Here is a 19,387-nt window from a genome sequence, read left to right as displayed (position 1 = left end):
GGGTATTCACCAAGGTTTTGGCTTCAGTGCTGGCTTTACTGTGTTTAGAGGGGATTGCGGTCCTCGGTTATCTGGAAGACCACCTGTTACCGTTGAGCTTGTGTGCTACTTTGGCGAGTGATCTGTCAGTCACAGTTCAGACGCTCCTGGAGTTCAGATGGACCGTCAACTTTCAGGTGTCGGCTCTGACTCCTTCGGTTCACCTCCCGTACCTGGGGATGGTCCTGGACTCTGCTCAGGCAAAAGTCTTTTCTCCTGGAGGACAAACTCCGGACCCTACGGGACAAGCTCAGATCCCTCAGGGACAACAATCTCTCCTCTCTATGGGCCTGTATGCAGTCCATGGGTCTGATGGTTCCTGCTTTCAAAGCCATCCCATCTGCTCAATTTCACACACGAACTCTGCAAGCAGAGATCCTTGCCAGGTGGGACAGAATGCCTCAGTCGTTGGACAGGAGGATTTCTCTGAGCCACCTAGCAAGATGGAATCTTTTGTGGTGGCTCCTGTCACCAACTCTGACACAAGGCAAGTCTTTACAGCCTCTGCTGTGGACGGTGCTCACCACGGATGCCAGTCTGTCAGGCTGGGGTGGAGTTCTGGGCAAGCTCTGTGCCCAGGGGACGTTGTCGGCGGAGGAGGCCTCCTTACCGATAAACGTCTTGGAGCTCCGAGCAATCAAACTCTGCCTGTTCCATTGGTGAACTCGGCTTTAGGGTTACCTGGTTCGGGTACAGAACAAGCAGGCGGACTTTCTGAGTCGCCGGACCAGGGAGAATGGTCCCTGCATCCGGAGGTGTTTCGCCTCCTGTGGGCCCGGTGCGGGTCTCCAGACATGGACCTGTTCGCGTCCCGTCTCACTAACAAGGTGGGAAGGTTCGTGGCCAGAACCCGTGATCCTCTGGCGGACGCCACGGACGCGTTAGTGGTGCCTTGGCACCGGTATTGGCTGATTTATGCCTTCCCTCCGATTCAACTGTTATCCAGATTCCTTCGCAGAGTGGCATCGGAGCGGATGCCGGTCATTCTGGTAGCCCCAGACTGGCCACGTCAGTCTTGGTATGCAGACATTGTGCAGATGGTCGTCCAGCCTCCCTGGTGGCTTGTGCTGAGAGACGATCTTCTGTCTCAAGGGGCGATCTTCCATCCTGCTTTACAGTCTCTGGCTTTAACAGCGTGGCTGTTGAAAGCCAGGTCTTGAGAGACAAGGGTCTCTCGTATGCTGTCTTTCCTACCTTACTGAAGGCTCGGTAAGCTACCTCTAGAAAAATTTATCATCGCACCTGGAAGGCATGTATTGCCTGGTGGGAGTCGCAAGGGTTTCATCCCCGCTCCTTTTTGGTGGCGAGGATCTTTGCCTTCCTGCAGGAAGGTGTGGATCAATGTTTGACACTGACCACGATACAGGGTCAGTTATCGGCCTGAGCCATTCTGTTCCAGCGTCCATGGCAACTAATTCCTTGATTCACACCTTTATCCAATCTGGCTCCCCCGAGGAAGGCTCCTTTGCCTCCCTGGGATCTGAATTTGGTGTTATCCATTTTACAATGGCCTCCCTTTGAGAACATCAGAGACATTCCTCTGCCTGTGTTGTCCCAGAAAGTTGCCTTTCTGGTGGATATCACATCTGCTCGCAGGGTGTCTGAATTGGCGTCTCTGTCTTGCCGTTCGCCTTATCTGGTGGTTCATAGGGATAAAGTGGTTCTGCGACCCAATGAGTCTTTTCTCTCCAAGGTGGTGTCGACTTGCCACCTCAATGAGGATATATTGTTACCTTCGCTTTGTGCAAAGCCCAAGCATCCCAAGGAATTTACCTTGCATTCCTTGGATGTGGTCCGGGCGGTCAGGGTTTACCTGTCTGCCACTGAGTCTTTTAGGAAGTCTGATTCTCTGTCCTTCCTAAGGGACCTCGGAAGGGTTCGGCTGCTTCCGCAGCAACCATTTCTAAGTGGATCAGACAGATGATTATTCAGGCCTATTCTATCAGGGGTCAGGTTCCGCCTTTCCCTATAAAGGCTTATTCTACTAGAGCTGTCAGTGCCTCTTAGGCTTTTCACCATCAGGCTTCTGTGGCTCAGTTGTGCAAAGTGGCGACCTGGTCGTCTGTGCACATTTTCACGACATTCTACAAAATTAATGTGCTGGCATCCTCGGATGCTTCCTTTGGCCGCAAGGTTTTGAGTGCGGCAGTTGTTTGAAGAGAGTTTTTTTCTGTCTCTTCCTGGGGTGTTTTTTTGTTGTTCTGGGTTGGCTCCTGTTTTGAGCTTTGTTGGCTCAGTTGTTTTTTTTGGCCTGGTTGATACATTACCTTTTCGGTAGGTTGCGTCTTCCCACCCCTCACACCTGCACTGCTTTGGGACATCCCACTAGTGAAGGCTAACTGAATGGGCGGCGACTGTCAGAGGACGTAAGAGAAAATAGAATTTTTGTAAGAACTTACCATAAAATTATTTTCTCTGAGTCCTCTGACAGTCGCCGCCCCTCTGGTTCTTGGATCTTGGGGTTATTGCCTTCCGGTACTGCTTGCTACAAATGGAGGGGCAGTGGTAACTGGATCAGGATAATGGCTGAGGGACGGCCCCCTTGAGGTGTGCCTAAGTGTAGAAAGTTTTTTATTAACTTTCAGAACTGCCTAGCTTGCTCCTGCAGAGGGCGCCATTACCCACTAGTGAAGGCTAACTGAATGGGCGGCAACTGTCAGAGGACTCAGAGAAAAGAATTTTATGGTAAATTTTTACAAAAATTCCATTTGTGTATTCTTCATTTTCTTAGTTACATTTGTCGTCTTTTGTACTCTTTTACGCTGTTCTTGATACATTACTTTGTGGTGTCCTTGATCTGCAATATTAATATTTTTGAAGGCTAAACACATGCTATAAGTTTGAGATCATGTCATGGGAGGACTCCAGAAGTTACAGGTAGTGGTGCTTGCACAATCTGGTATAGAAAATAGAGAAAAAAGAAAAGACTTAGGGTCGGTTCACATATGTCCAGCCACGGTTTCAGTGTGTTTTTTAAAAGGAGTTCAGTGCTGTTCCGTTCACTGGTTTATGTGCTATTTAGGTGCAAATGTTTACTTGAAATCACACCTGAACCGGACTAAAAAACGCACAGGACTCTTTTTAAAAACAGACTGCGACCAGCCCGGACATAGAGAATCTGGTTCGGTTCACATGTCATGCGAATCAGATGCAGTTCAAAACCCATCCAATTTGCATATATGCGAACCGAGACTTAGTGAAATTAAGAAAAGAGGGTAGTAACTGAAATGAGGTTGACAGATTTAGTACTATCCCATAATACACTGCTCAGAAAAATAAAGGAACACTTTTTATTCAGAGTATAGCATCAAGTCAAGTAAACCCCTGGGATATTGATCTGGTCAGTTAAGTGGCAGAGGGGGTTGTTGATCAGTTTCAGATGCTTTGGTGTTAATGAAATTAACAACAGGTGCACTAGATGGGCAACCATGAAGATAGATAACACCACTCAGGCTACTCAAAGTTCACGATTCAAGATGTGTGCATAAAAGAAGAAAATGGTCGCACACCACCACGGAATCCAATGAGGAAAAGTTCCTTTATTCACATAAGTGGTACAAGGTACAGCAGGGTAGGACAGTAGATGCGTTTCGCACGACTGCTACATGCTTGTTCACTACCAAAGTGAACAAGTAGTAGTAGTGAACAAGCACATAGCAGTCGTGTGAAACGCATCTACTGTCCTACCCTGCTGTACCTTATACCACTTATGTGAATAAAGGAACTTTTCTTCATTGGATTCCGTGGTGGTGTGCGACCATTTTATTCTTTTATGGGCAACCATAAGACTACCTTCAAAACAGAAATTGTACTGCCATTTTTTTTCTCTACTCATCTTTTTTGACTATTTTTCAGTTGTTTTGCATTTGGCTAGGGTCAGTGTCACTACTGGTAGCATGAGGCAATAGCTGGACCCTATAGAGGTTTCACAGACAGTCTAACTCCTCCAGGATAGCACATCAATATGTGCCATTGCCAGAAGATTTGCTGTGTCTCCCAGCACAGTCTCAAGAGCATGGAGAAGATTCCAGGAGACAGGGAGTTACTCTAGGAGAGTTAAACAGGGCTGTAGAAGGTCCTTAACCCATCAGCAGGACTGGTATCTGTTCCTTTGTGCAAGGAGGAACAGGATGAGCACTGCCAGAGCCCTGCAAAATGACCTCCAGCAGGCCACTGGTGTGAAGGTCTCTGACCAAACAATCAGAAACAGACTACATGAGGGTGGTCTGAGGGCTCGACATCCTCTAGTGGGTCCTGTGCTCACTGACCTTCACCGTGGAGCTTGATTGGCATTTGCTATTAAACACCAGAATTGGTAGGTCTGCCACTGGCACCCTGTGGTTTCCACAGATGAGAGCAGGTTCACCCTGAGCACATGTGACAGATGTAAAAGGGTCTGGAGAAGCCGTGGAGAATGGTTTGCTGCCGGTAACATTGTTCGGCTTGACCGTTTTGGTGGTGGGTCAGTGAAAGTCTGGGGAGGCATATCCATGGAGGGACGCACAGACCTCTACAGGCTAGACAATGGCACCCTGACTGCCATTAGATGTAAGGATGAAATCCTTGGACCCACTGTTAGAACGTACACTAGTGCAGTTGGTCCTGGGTTCCTACTGGTGCACGAGAATGCACAGCCTCATGTGGCGAGACTATGCAGCCAGTTCCTGGAGGATGAAGGAATTGATATCATTGAATGGCCCCCACACTCGCCTGACCTGAATCCAATAGAACGCCTCTGGGACATTGTGTTTCAGTCCACCCAACGCCGCCAGGTTGCACCTCAGTCTGTTCAGGAGCTCAGTGATGCCCTGGTCCAGATCTTGGAGGAAATACCCCAGGACACCATCCGTTGTCTCATTAGGAGCATGCCCCAATGTTTTCAGGCATGCATACAAGCACATGGGGGCCATACAAACTACTAAGTACCATCAAACGATGTGGCATTCCTTTGTTTCTAATACATTACCCAGTCTATAACAGTATAGATATCCAGCATGATATTTTTCCCCATTCAGATCTGATGTGTTTTCAAAGTGTTCCTTTAATTTCTTTGAGCAGTGTATATAGCATAAGAGATCCAGCTTGTGTGTTTGCCAGTTCCATAGATGAGATGCAACTCTTTCAATGTCTGAAAATGAAGTTCCACATCTTAATTTATAGGCTTCTGTATATATATATGCAAGTTCACAGTCCATTCTTCTATACTTTGAACACTTTGAATACTTTGTGTCTAATGAAAAAGGTCTATTGGGAACTAGGGTCCTCCTGGAATAAGGAGACTGTCCTAGTTTACATCTTGCAGCAGTTTGTTTTTTTTTTTTTTTTTAGCCAAACAATACATAGTCAAAGCGCAAAGTCAGAGGCACATAATCAAATTTCACATTTGCAAAGGTTTACCGACATCTGTAGGCTTAAGCATAGGTAAAGTCTAAAGAACAGCAAATACATGTTGCTACCCCCTGCAGATAAATAGGAATAGCAAAGGACAACTCAAGGACACATTGGGGTAAAAGCAAGTAAATAATGCCCATATAAGATCGACCTAAAAAACGGTCGTCCCTACAAAATGATACAAATATAAAATAAAACAAAAGAGGAAGAAACAAGCACCTTTTTTATTTTTAATGGTCTGCTAACATTTATGCTAAAGTTTAGACGCTCAAAGCCAAGACACATGAGTGATGGCAGTTTAGAAAAAATGGGTCCTGGGTACCAATTAGGCAAAAAAGAAGACCTAAAGTGCATTCAGTTAGATTTTGGCAAGGCAAATGTGAGTAAGGTTAATAGTATTACACCTGTCTGCCTTACATACTAGAACAATAACAATCTGCCCGAATCAGCAGTAAAACACAAAACAATCACCAGTAAGTCCCGGTTCACACCGGGGCAACTTGTCAGTAGACTTAGCCGCCTGACAAGTCACGCTCCATTCAGTGCAATGGAACCGTTCAAATCCGAGGGACTCAAGTCGCTCCGACTTAGAAAAAGGTTCCTGCACTACTTGGGGGCGACTTCGGAGCAGGTAGCATTGACTTCTGTTAGAAAAGTAATTTGCAAGCCACGCTGAAAATGTGCTGCACAGGGCGGCTTCAGAGTCGGTCGACTTTGAAGCGCCCCAGTATGAACCAAGCCTTAAATAGAGAAGTGTTAGCCTAAATAGAGCCCTATTTTAGGTTAGAAAGAAGACCAGAAAAAAAAGAAAACAAAAGTTGGGTGAAAACCAACACACCTAATGCAATATTAAACCCAAAACAAAAAATGTAATATATTACAGCTGACTAATCCTTAGGTGAGGTGACGGCATTACTTTTTTTTGTCTTTTTCACTCTTTTTTTCATCTGGTGTTCTGGCCAGTGACACACCTCCTGTATTACAGTGCCTCCACTCTGGGCGAAGGAGTGCAAGGGGTGGAGGGGAGTGTTAGATGCACTAACAGATTTAAAATTCAAGCTGAACTCCAGCCAATACTTTATAAGCAGTTACAGCAAACAGTTTTTTTTTTCTTTTGGGATAAAGGTGTTACATAAAAGCTGATTTTTGTAAGCACCCCTGTCAGCAGTAAATGATTTGGCTTAACCCTGTAACTGCTACATCTGCAAAACAGCTTGTTCTATTGAAAAACAGCAAACTTACTAGCTAGATCACTAGGTGAAAATAAAGGAAAGAGAGTCTAAAAAGGAAAACTAATTCAGCCCCCACATCCAAGAATTGGTAAGCTGCAATATAATGAATGTTTGCTTTTGGGTTTAAAGTGGCTCTTCAGTGATTTTTTCATCTTTCCATCTATTAAATCCTTTGCTTTTGTTGTTTTAACTTTGAATAGTAAAACATTTTTTTTCTGCCAATAAATACATTATACAGCCCACTTCCTTTTTCTTGTCTGGTAAAAAGCCTAGGCTAATGACATCATGCACAGTTCTCTCTCACTATCCTGAGAGTTTGGCAGCAAGGGAGGAGGGGTGAGTCATAGGAGAGCCAATGAGAGCTGCAGAGCTGGAGGGGGGTGGATGAGGTTGGAGATAACAGGAGACTGCAGAGATCCATGAGTATTCAAGAGAGGAGAAATGTGCAGGCAAGCAATGGTGTGTGTGTATGTATGTATATATATATATATATATATATATATATATGTGTGTATATGTATGTGCCTGTGTAAATCCAGGAAGTGAACAGGCAGCAGCTTCAGCTGTCCGCAGTTAAAATGGCTGCTGCCAGACTTAGTGGAGGGAGATTTCTGCAACATATTTGGGCAAGTACTGAAATACAGTATATATAAAATAATATGCAAAGTGGTTGGAGGGAAGCTTCAGAATGACAAAGATGTTTTTATTACAAATTATGTGAGCAGACTGCAGTTCCTCTCTAACACTGCTTTAATTGACATTATGCATCAGCAGCATACGCCCTCCATGCAGCTAGCAGCATAGCCCCTTAGATAAAAAAGGAAGTCATGCAGACAAAGTGAGCCCTTATAATTTTAGTGGTATTTACAAGGTTAGGCCCCATTTGCATTAAAGCATACCTTTCCAGTATGATGAAAAAACCTCATGGAAATTATTCCCTTTTAACCCATTTGTTTACATTGCTGCGCTTTTGATGCATTGCATTTTGAAAAGTCCTGCATGCTGCATCTTTGGTGCATCTTCCATTGTAAATCAGTGGGAACGTATCAAGAGGGCACCGCATCTTTCATTTTAAATCACATGTCCATGTTTCACCAGTGCACGCTGAGAGTCAGGAAATCAGAAAATACCCCAAAATGCATCCAATGCGCATTAAAAGTGTTATATGCATTTTTTAAAAAAGCATATCAAATTTTTAACACACCAGTGTGTTAAAAAGGGCCCCTACACTTGTCATGCCATTTCCTGCTCTGCACAAAAATACACTGGAGTACTCAGAATTTAATTCATATTTGATTTATTGTCCTTTGCTGAAGATGTTAACGCTGCTGATATTGATTGTGTTTCATTTCCTTCACCTAGAACTCAGGCTGAGGAGTTGAGGAAGGAATCCGAGTGCCTGCATTCCAAACTGGAACAATTAAGTAAACAGGTGAAGAGCCTAAGCTAAATATTGGTTACAAAACTGTCATACATTCACCTAAAATAATTGTATCTGTTTATTTATGGAGGATACAGCAGGCCACTAGAGTACATATGCCCTGCAACTACAAGGGTGGACACTGGAGTAAAAAGCAGCAGGCCAGGGTATGCTCCTGCCTCTGATCTACATCCTTTTCTGCGCAGAAAGTGATGGATTAATTTGTCAGTTTAGTTTTCCGAATTGAGTATTTTCTTAAACAATTCAAATTATTTGTCCCTATACCCAAGCGTCATCAGTAAGTCTATTGTAGGTGCCAGTCACAAAGGGGAATAGCCTAGTTAGGGAGTAGCAATGTTTTTCCTCCTTAGTATCCACATAGTGGTCTGCTGTGTTCTACAGCAAAGTGACCTGAGAAAAGGATTCTACAGTCAGTAACAATCTCATAGGTGTGCGCAGCCTATTGCATTAGGGTGTGCACCCCAAAGTTTAAATACACATGCATGTGTTTGCCTACATGTATATGGCCCCGGTACATTACTCTCCCTGCTGGCCAAGTGAAATAGAAGTGTGTGGCACTTCTCTTATGGCAGAGCAGGTCTGAGGGAGATCTTTCCCATCTCCTCACTGGCAAACCGAGCGATAATGCTAATGTACCCTAGGTGATTAGGGTGTGCCCAGGCACACCCGGCACACCCTGTGCGCACGCCTATGAACAATCTTCTTTGTCCTTGTGGGTAGAATAAACCGCCGTCTTCTAAGGGATAGAGCTGCTCATTATTATTTTCCCTACTCCTTCCACCATTTTGTCTAGAGTCTTTCTTCCCTTTCCTTATTTTCTATAATAAAAAAAAAATCTATTTAAACAACACCTCTTGTACTGAGTGTGGCAAGTGGATGGAGGTATAAGAAGCCAGTTAATTATCTGACCCACCAACATCTTCTCCACCATGAGATCTTTATTTTGCATAAAGCAGTCTTTATTTTATATTTACTTGTTCTAACTTTTATTTTTTTTTCCTTTACATTTCTCCAGTTGCTTCCTGGTTTCTGTCCGAGGCCAAATTTATGTCAAACATCCCATGAATCTTCATGGGTATTTTTTTTTTCTTTCTTCTGCAGGAGGGACTTTCTTAGCTATGCACATCCTCCTGCCTGTGTGCCTGAGCTAAGGGTAGATGAATTCCAGGAAGTAATTGCTACATCAATCATTGCCTTTACTCAAGATGGCCATGGCTAGAAATGCTAGGGGGTGTTTTCAAAATGATTTTGCAACAGAATAAAGCATGGAGATATGAATGGATGGGAGAGTTTGATTTGATTATTAAAAATGAAATAAATAGCGTTTTCAGTGCTCAGATAGAACTGGATAGAGTTGGTACACATTCCATGGCAGTGAATGCTGTGCTTTCGTGTCCACCACAAAAAGGAATTCCCCTGTCAATTAAATGGGGCCATCAAGTGAATGCAATGTACAGTGTTGCGGCGTGGTTTTTGGGCTTTTAAGGGTTAAAATGGGCACTAAGGGGGTGAAATATTACCTCCCAGCTTTCTGTCAACTGCCCTCCTTTAAGTGATCCACTGCACAGAGGGCAGGGATCGCTTTTCAGAAGGGCTGCTAAAAATGGTTAACTAGGCCTAAGAGGAGAGGGGGAGGAGTCATTGCTAGGCTCGCTCACGTATGTGTATAAATTTTAACTTAAAGTGATTCATAATTTTTATTCTTCTTGTGCTTTCATTTAACATAGGGGCTGCTGTAAACTTTTTGTTGCTCCTCCTTTCATGTCACAGCTGTATAGCAAACACTAGATGACTCCACCAAAAAGGGGAAGTTCCGCTTTAAGGACTCGTCCCCTGCTTCTCTTGCACAATTGCCACTTTTGAGGAGCGGGGGGGGAGCAGGTACCCAATTTTGACAGATACCCGCTTCCCACTTCTGTTCGGCAATGGATGTTAGCCTCTCTCAACCCCCCCCCCCCCTGCAGTCTTCTGGGAGGACACTGACAGGTCGCGCATGCACAGTGGGTACCCTGCTGTGGAGCCGCAAGCTGTCACAGCTGGTTGCCCATAGTGAAGATGCCGGTGCGGGGGACTGAAGACAGCGGGTGAGACTGCCTGGAGTGAGCTCACCGCTGGATCCTGGGACAGGTGAGTGGCTGTTTTTTAAAAGTCAGCAGCTACACTTTTTGTAGCTGCTGACTTTTATTTTTACCACAGATGACTGGAGCTCTGCTTTAAACAACCCCTTTTACTGCATTGGCTAGAATTATTTTTTTTTCTACTGAGTGACCTCTGCCAATAGAAAGAGTCCTAACCAATATGAAAAGGGGGGACAAAGTCAGTGTATCCAGACAGACTGGGCGAGATTTACTAAAACCGGTGCACACTGAATCTGGTGCAGCTTTCAGTAAATCTCCCTCTCTGTGTTTAATTCTACTTTACATTCAATAGTATGAATTCAAGACTCAGTTTTCATAAATTTTGTGCATGGATTGCTATAGAATTGTGACATGAGCCATAAGGGACTTACACCAACCCCTATGCACAAATACTGTTTGATGGGATAGCAAGCAGAATCCCATGTTTAGGATCTTTAGGAGAAAATGTAAGATGTGAAAATGAGAGAATGGCTCATTCTGCTGTCTAAAACAATATGCAAAATTGCATATTTACCAGAGTTGTATAAAGTACTCTAAACCCATACTTGAGTAAAAGTGGAAGTGCTCGATCAAAAAGTGACTTGAGTAGAAGTGGAAGTGCTCAATCAAAAAGTGACTTGAGTAGAAGTACTAAAGTATTCAACATTTTTTGTACTTAAGTATTGCAAGTAGTTTTTTTTAAAAATGTTGCTACTCAAGTACTGAAAGTAAAAGTACCAGTAGTTTTGAAAAAAAAATTGCTACTCAAGTACTGAAAGTAAAAGTACAAGTACTGTGTTATGTAGTTATTAAAGAAAGAAGTCAAAAGTTTGAACATCATATTGTTTTTTATTATTTCAAATGCAGCTTTTATTTATACATACAGTAGCATTTATTTTCGTATGCGCTGATAATACACATGTTTTGAGTTTCATGAAACCTGTCATCTACTGTTCTGGCAGTGGTAATTTTTATAATAGTAACGAGTAACTATGCAGCACAAAAAAAAAAAATATCGGAGTAGAAGTATTGAAATCTTCGAAAAAATGTAGTGAAGTAAAAGTGGAAGTAGGAGAAAAAAATTCTACTCTAGGAAAGTACAGATACTGCCTTTTGGTACTTAAGTACAGTAGTGAAGTAGTTCTACTTAGTTACTATACATCTCTGATATTTACTAAGCCATTTTATTTATTTAGTACCAAACCTAATAATACTAAACCGTTATACAAGTTTGTAACGATAAAACTGCAGGAAGGGTCAACTTTCTGTTTGGATTGGAGAACTCACATTATTGTCTTGGAGTTTATAAGTATTTATACATTTAATATGTGTCTCTTGCAGTACCAGGACCACCAAAATGAGATATCACAATCAAATGTACAGCACGGTGACACAATTCTTCATCTAAACACAAAACTGCAGGAGATCACTGAACAGAAGGACAAAGCCAATGCTGTTCTAGAGCAACTGCAGGGAGTGATTACTGCTCTAGAGACTGAAAGACACGAGCAACAGATGGTCTGGCAAAGAGAAAAAGAAGAATTAGAAAAAGAACTGCAGAACACCAAACAAGAGGTAAAGTGGAGTAATTTTGCATATTTGAAACATGGCAGGTGTTCAGATAAAGGAACAGAATAAAGAAAAACTTACTCTGAGATCAGCACCCATGAATCCTGTGAGCCCCAAATTAGTGCCCACAGTAGGTAAGCTAGAATGCACTGTAAATAGGGTTCAGGTGGACAATTCCATACCTCCCAACTTTTTCAGATGGGAATGAGGGACACCTATTAGTAAAAGTATGTAGGCATAGCACACCCCCTGTCATGCTCCCTTAAAAGAGAAATATACAAAAAAATGATTAGTTAAACCCATAAGTGCTTTTTTTAACGCTAGTATTTCTTTATACTGGCTTTTGAAATTTACAAATGCAGCAATTTAGAAATTGGATGAAAGCTTTGGCACTGGGAAACCCTTTTTTGAACAAAAAAAAAAGTGCATTTTATATACAATTATATAGATCAGACAAGAATGAGGGACAAATGAGGAGGAAAGGACTTTGTTCTAAATCAGGGCCAGTCCTTCTCGAAATCAGGGACATTTGGGAGCTATGCTAGTCCTCCTTGTTATTTATAATTTAAGGAGAAAGTGCCCGTTCCTTCATAAATTTAATTCAATTGTTTTATTGTCTTTTGTCTTGCTTTATAAATGAACTATAAACCAACCTTTAGTTTTATACAAGGAATATACAATGAAGTCTGGTTGTACACTGTATTTTTCAACAGGTTTTCACAATGTTGCAAAAAACAGAAAGTAAGACTCAATTCACACTAGCGCGACTTGTCACCCTGACAAGTCGCGCTCCTTCGCAGTCCATTGACTGCTACAGGACCCGTTCTAATAGGAGCGACAAAAGTCGCTCCGACTTAGAAAAAGGGTCCTGTACCACTTCAGGGTGACCTCGGAGCGACTTGCATAGACTTCCATTATGTGAAGACCATGCAAGTCGCTCCGAAGTCGTGGTGCATGGGAATGCACAAGTCGCCCCCGAAGTAGTACAGAGTCGTGCCGCCCCATTGTGAACCGACTCTTATTCTAATGGATAAGGGGAAAAAAAGTGTGTAAACGCATGTTTACTTAAAGAGTAACCCCACTTTTGTTGAGAAAATAAAATTCCCCTCTGGGTAATCCATGTACATTGCAGAGGTTTTAATAAACTGTGTTGCAGATTCCTACCTTTTGCTGTTCTGAAGAAATAGCTGTTTGTGTCCATGTGGAAAGTGAATGTAAAGGGTTGTGATTTTATCATTATTATTCAGCCGCTGCACTTGCAGGGTTCTGATGAGGGAATTTCAGGGAATGCATCCCTTTAGACGTGATCTCCCTTTGAGAGTATCTTGCCAAAAATGCAGGGAATGCCCAAAATCTGACGTGTAACTTAGTGCAGACTTCTGGGAAAATCAGTAAGACAATCACACAACCAGGAAATGCAATACCTGGAGGGCAATCTGTATACAATCTGTGTACAGAACCTCTCCCGGTAGCCATATTGCGTTGCATTTTACAGCACTGCAGATTGAAAATGAAAGGTTATTTTAATAACATTCAATTACAAATGTAGGGCAAAGTGACAATCTCTCTCTCTCTCTCTTTTTTTTTTTAGTCAGATAAATTTGTGTTGATGGTTTAACATGGTTTACAAAAAGAAAGAAAGCAGCTTTTTTTCTCCAAAAAGACTCTCCCTTCACCCTTACAATTTCCCCATTAGTGAGGTTACCCATACAAAAAACAGATACAATTATAGACATGTGCTGGTAGAACTTCATATAGCTAATTTATAAGGCACAGAATTATATTTCCTGTAATCGTTGGATAGTAAAGGAGCAGTTACTATAATAAGAAAGGTGCAATACACATTGAAAATCAGGTATCCGCTTTAGTTTCAGCTTTCTAGGCAGCAAGTGACAGATATCAGTGCCATCTTAAGAGCATTAAAGGCCCCCGGGCAATGCAGTGCACTGGGGCCCTGCCTACACAATCACCGCCGAGAATAAAAATGCAAATTATCGATAAGGCGATATTTATTGGTACAGCAGTGCAATGCTAATGACAACTTCCAAGTTTGGCGGCTGGGTCCGGTGAACACACACATGGACGGGAGTCAGACTCGGCTGTCCTGTGTGTGCCTGTTCCCGTGGAGGCAGACAGGCATTCCTGCAGTTGTGGGCTCCCCCTCCAGAGCCCAAGTGGCCTGACAGCAGTGCAGGGCCAACAGGCGCTTGCCACCTTCTAAGTTCGGCGGTGGGATGTACACGCGAATCTGGACTAATGCTTGGCTGGGTCGCTGGAAAGGTGGGGCCCCCCGGGCAAGTGGGGCCCCCGGGCAAATGCCCAGCATGCACATTCGGTAAGATGGCCCTGACAGATATATTACCTAATTCATTTTACAATGTAGCACCCTAATGTCCTAACATATAATAGAGACAATTGAAATGGGAGCCATTTAAAGACTAGTATCCCGGTGCAGTAGGCCCATAAGGCAGATCCGCTATTAAAAAGAAAGGATGTGATGGTGTCAAGAGAGTTGCCTTTCTAATAATATTGCAACAATGTCTCTTTAAGCTAGAGGTTATCTTTATGAGGTATGGGAGATAAGGAGCAAAGAACAATAAATTTATTTTTGTCAACTTTATTAACTATTTGTAAATGTTTTCTTGAACAGAATGAGAAATACTGGGATGAACTGTGTCAGCTGAACACACACAGCCTTCAGTTGACAAGCACCTTATCTGATCTCACTGTGCAGAGAGAGGGAAGCTATGAGACCATCCAGCAAATGAATACTAAACTCAGAGAGGCAATTGAAGAAAAGCATCAGGCATCTGCCCTTGTGGAGCAGCTACAGGGAAAGATAAATGAGCTGAAGAGAGAGAACCTTCAGAATGAGGATGGATGGCAGAGGGAGAAAGAACAGCTTGAAAGTGAACTGCAGACGTCCAAACAGGAGGTATGTTTTTCAATATGTTATATAATATATTAGCTATCATTAAAGTTGTAAAGATCAAAATGTTTTTTATTGAAATAATAAACATGGTATACTTACGGTACCTGCTCTGTGCAACGGTATTGAACGGTACTGAACCTCCCTCTGCTGGGGCCCCCCGCCAGGACTCTAGGCTGCTCCTTTTCTGCGTGCAAACCACTTGCTATTGGGTGCACGTGCGGCCCGCGCTCGCTGCACTTCCAAGCTGCAGTCATAGACCCACTCCATGAACACACACAGCCTGGCTCAGCCCCGCCCTCTGCTCACAGGCTTTGATTGACAGCAGCCAATGGCTGCCACCACTGCCTCTGAGTCCTGTGAATGCTTGGAAATAGGAGAGTCGCTACAGACAGGCACAGTGATGGATGTATGGCTGGCTATAGAACCTTGATACCAGAAATAATTATGCGTAAGACAAAAGTCCAAAGCCTTTTGCAAGAAAACTTTTTGAGTGTGAGGGATGTCATCTCTCTTACTCGATGTCCAGTTGAGTGCTAGCAATGCATTATCCTGCTGTATAATAGTGTAGAGAGATGAAACATCTGCTGTTACTAAATACACCGGTTCCCTTCCTGAGATTTTGATAGTCTCTATAGAATTAAGAAGATCTTTTGTATCTTTCAAAAAAGATTTAGTAACAGCCACACTAGGTTGGAGAAACCTTTCCAAGTATTCTCCAACTCTTCCTGTGACAGACCCTATCCCGTTTACAGTGGGTCTTGCTGGTGGATGCTTATCATTCTTATGAATTTTTGGCAAGGTGAATATGATGGGAATTCTACATGCACTTGGTACTAAGTATCTTTTTTCTTTTTTTTTTTTTTAGAACATGTGATTTATAACCTTGATGGTTGTTGCTGAGGGGGGGGGGGGGTTAAACAAAGATTTGTTTCTTAATCCATTATCAATACTAGTCAGGTCATTCCCAGAATTGCTAACGGACATAATGGGATTGTTTAAATAATACTTTTTCAAATTAAATTTTCTAATATATTTTTGAGTGTCGATGTATACATTGAACTTGTTTACAGGACGTTTCGGGGCACATTTAAGACCCTGGTTTAAAATGTGGAGTTCCTTATTACTCAATTCCACTTTACTTAAATTAAAAATGCCCTGGTTTAATGTTCTCGTCTGCGTTTTTTAAATTGGATCTTTCTTCCTGCCCTGCATCCTCTCCTTGATTTCTGTTTGACCCTCCCACCTCTCTTTCTCCATAATGGTTGCATATTGAAGGTCGATTTTGACCTCTGCCTCTGCCCCTTCCTCTTCCTAAAAAGGAGGTCTGTAGGGTTGTGGTGTATCATATCTCTCATCCTCCTAACCATCCAAAGGCTCGTAATGATTATAAGTAGTGATCGACCGATTATCGGCAAAGCCGATATATCGAGGGCCGGTCTGCACCTTCCCCGATATATCGGAATCGGCCACCAAGGTGACCAATATTGCCGCTATTTCAGGAAAGTGCTTGTATTGGAGTGATGCCTGCCGCTAGAGGCATCACCCTGGTACCGGCGTCCATAGCCGACGGTCGACTGTCTTGTATTAACAACCGATGCGGCTGAGAAGCCGCTCAGCTGTCATTACAAGGAGCGGGAGGAGACACCCCTCCCGCCGCCTTCTGCGGCGCGCTCGGTCTCCCGTCCCACAAGGAGACCCGAACAACCAGCCTGCACGGCCACCAAAGACCCGATCAAAGCCGCATTCGGCTCTGATTGGGTCTCCATGTAAAAACCCGGAAGTGATGTCATGACATCACTTCCGGGTATTCGGCGCCAGATTAAAAAAAATGACAGCATTCAAAACAGCCAAACTTGGCGTTTTGAATGCTTTTAGGTGCAGAGGAGGGGTTTGGGGTCTTTTAGACCCCCAAATCCCTCCACAAGAGTACCTGTCAAGTGCTATTTTTTGTTTCAGATCATTAATTTTAGTGGTAATTATCTCCATTTTTTTCTTTTTCCTTTTTAAAATTGTTGCAATTCCATACCTGCTTTATTAAAAAATTGTGTCCATTCATTTATGGACTCCTGGTCATTCAGACCATCTTTGGGCCATTATGTCCCATCTCAAACCCTTCCTGATAATGCCTTTCCTAAGGTACATATCAATAGTGGATATATCTCACTTTTTTTTTTACTTGTTTTTCTAAGGTGGTGGATAATGCTTTTAAAATACCCGACATATCCTCGCGATATATGAGGAGACTGTGAATTTACAAATACAGATTTCAAATCTATCTGTCTCGTGCTTAGAAACCTAATCGCATCCATAATTCCTGAAGTGATAATTTTCCTTAAATAATATGGTTATTACACAGCTGCAAGAGTGGTATTTATATAAAAATTTTAATGTATTAAAATATAAAGTAAAAGCTCTTGCGCTCTGAATATGTGTCAAACTTGCAATACCAGTGAATTCAACAAAATTTCAAATAAAGTAAGGTACAAATATCATGCTGCAGCTTTCAAATAAATAACTCAATATGCCAAAGTGATTCCCATTCAAAACAATGATCACTAAGCCGCGCATTTAGAAAGTGCATGTGCAAATAAATAAATCACATAATTAATAATATTAGTGACACAATAAATAATTAAATAAATAGCAGTCTTCAAATAGATGTGCAAAGGGACTAGTCCAGTGTGCTCTGTACACAGTTTGCAGTTAACAGAAAAGTGTATGTTAGCTATTAAAATAAAATAACAGTGAAAAAGCAGAAAGTAACAGTATATACAGTGGGTACGGAAAGTATTCAGACCCCCTTAAATTTTTCACTCTTTGTTATATTGCAGCCATTTGCTAAAATCATTTAGGTTCATTCTTCTTCCTCATGAATGTACACATAGCACCCCATACTGACAGAAAAACACAGAATTGTTGACATTGTTGCAGATTTATTAAAAAAGAAAAACTGAAATATCACATGGTACTAAGTATTCAGACCCTTTGCTGTGACACTCATATATTTAACTCAGGTGCTTTCCATTTATTCTGATCATCCTTGAGATGGTTCTACACCTTCATTTGAGTCCAGCTGTGTTTGATTATACTGATTGGACTTGATTAGGAAAGCCACACACCTGTCTATATAAGACCTTCCAGATCACAATGCATGTCAGAGCAAATGAGAATCATGAGGTCAAAGGAACTGCCTGAAGAGCTCAGAGACAGAATTGTGGCAAGGCACAGATCTGGCCAAGGTTACAAAAAGATTTCTGCTGCACTTAAGGTTCCTAAGAGCACAGTGGCCGCCATAATCCTCAAATGGAAGACGTTTGGGACGACCAGAACCCTTCCTAGAGCTGGCCGTCCGGCCAAACTGAGCTATCGGGGGAGAAGAGCCTTGGTGAGAGAGGTAAAGAAAAACCCAAAGATCACTGTGGCTGAGCTCCAGAGATGCAGTCAGGAGATGGGAGAAAGTTGTAGAAAGTCAACCATCACTGCAGCCCTCCACCAGTCGGGGCTTTATGGCAGAGTGGCCCGACGGAAGCCTCTCCTCAGTGTAAGACACATGAAAGCCCGCATGGAGTTTGCTAAAAAACACCTGAAGGACTCCAAGATGGTGAGAAATAAGATTCTCTGGTCTGATGAGACCAAAATAGAACTTTTTGGCCTTAATTCTAAGCGGTATGTGTGGAGAAAACCAGGCACTGCTCATCACCTGTCCAATACAGTCCCAACAGTGAAGCATGGTGGTGGCAGCATCATGCTGTGGGGGTGTTTTTCAGCTGCAGGGACAGGACGACTGGTTGCAATCGAGGGAAAGATTAATGTGGCCAAGTACAGGGATATCCTGGACAAAAACCTTCTCCAGAGTGCTCTGGACCTCAGACTGGGCCGAAGGTTTACCTTCCAACAAGACAATGACCCTAAGCACACAGCTAAAATAACGAAGGAGTGGCTTCACAACAACTCCGTGACTGTTCTTGAATGGCCCAGCCAGAGCCCTGACTTAAACCCAATTGAGCATCTCTGGAGAGACCTAAAAATGGCTGTCCACCAACGTTTACCATCCAACCTGACAGAACTGGAGAGGATCTGCAAGGAGGAATGGCAGAGGATCCCCAAATCCAGGTGTGAAAGACTTGTTGCATCTTTCCCAAAAAGACTCCTGGCTGTATTAGATCAAAAGGGGGCTTCTACTAAATACTGCGCAAAGGGTCTGAATACTTAGGACCATGTGATATTTCAGTTTTTCTTTTTTAATAAATCTGCAACAATGTCAACAATTCTGTGTTTTTCTGTCAGTATGGGGTGCTATGTGTACATTCATTAAGAAGAAGAATGAACCTAAATGATTTTAGCAAATGGCTGCAATATAAAAAAGAGTGAAAAATTTAAGGGGGTCTGAATACTTTCCGTACCCACTGTATATGTGTATATAGAGAACACATTTACCAGACCCACATATATTTACTCAGTATCTCATCAAAAAATCCCCTAAAATGTAAAGCCCAATTGAATTTTCAGATTGGTAGCTGAATACATTCTAGGTGCATCAAATAAAAAGAGGTTTAAGTTTAAGATCTTAAAGATCATTTACTAGAAACCATTAAAAAGCAGGCACAGCATGTGTGAAAAAGCTTTGCCAGCATGCTGTAGAGAAGGCATATCACACATTAGGTTT

The 19,387-nt window shown here is 42.7% G+C and overlaps 1 protein-coding gene across 3 annotated transcripts in view; it reads left to right on the top strand.

The window, feature by feature from the left end:
* NINL (ninein like) overlaps positions 1-19,387 on the top strand; it is a 246,067-nt gene that overhangs the window by 188,525 nt on the left and 38,155 nt on the right. For all 3 annotated transcript variants that reach the window (XM_082252540.1, XM_082252541.1, XM_082252539.1), the window contains 3 exons: positions 8,025-8,094; positions 11,562-11,795; positions 14,440-14,724. In XM_082252540.1, the coding sequence (XP_082108666.1) occupies positions 8,025-8,094; positions 11,562-11,795; positions 14,440-14,724 (589 nt within the window). The remainder of the gene's footprint in view (positions 1-8,024; positions 8,095-11,561; positions 11,796-14,439; positions 14,725-19,387) is intronic.

The sequence above is a fragment of the Pelophylax lessonae genome, assembly GCF_965119305.1.
Source record: "Pelophylax lessonae genome assembly, chromosome: 3".
NCBI lineage: Eukaryota > Metazoa > Chordata > Amphibia > Anura > Ranidae > Pelophylax > Pelophylax lessonae.
This window is presented reverse-complemented; position numbering and strand designations above follow the sequence as displayed.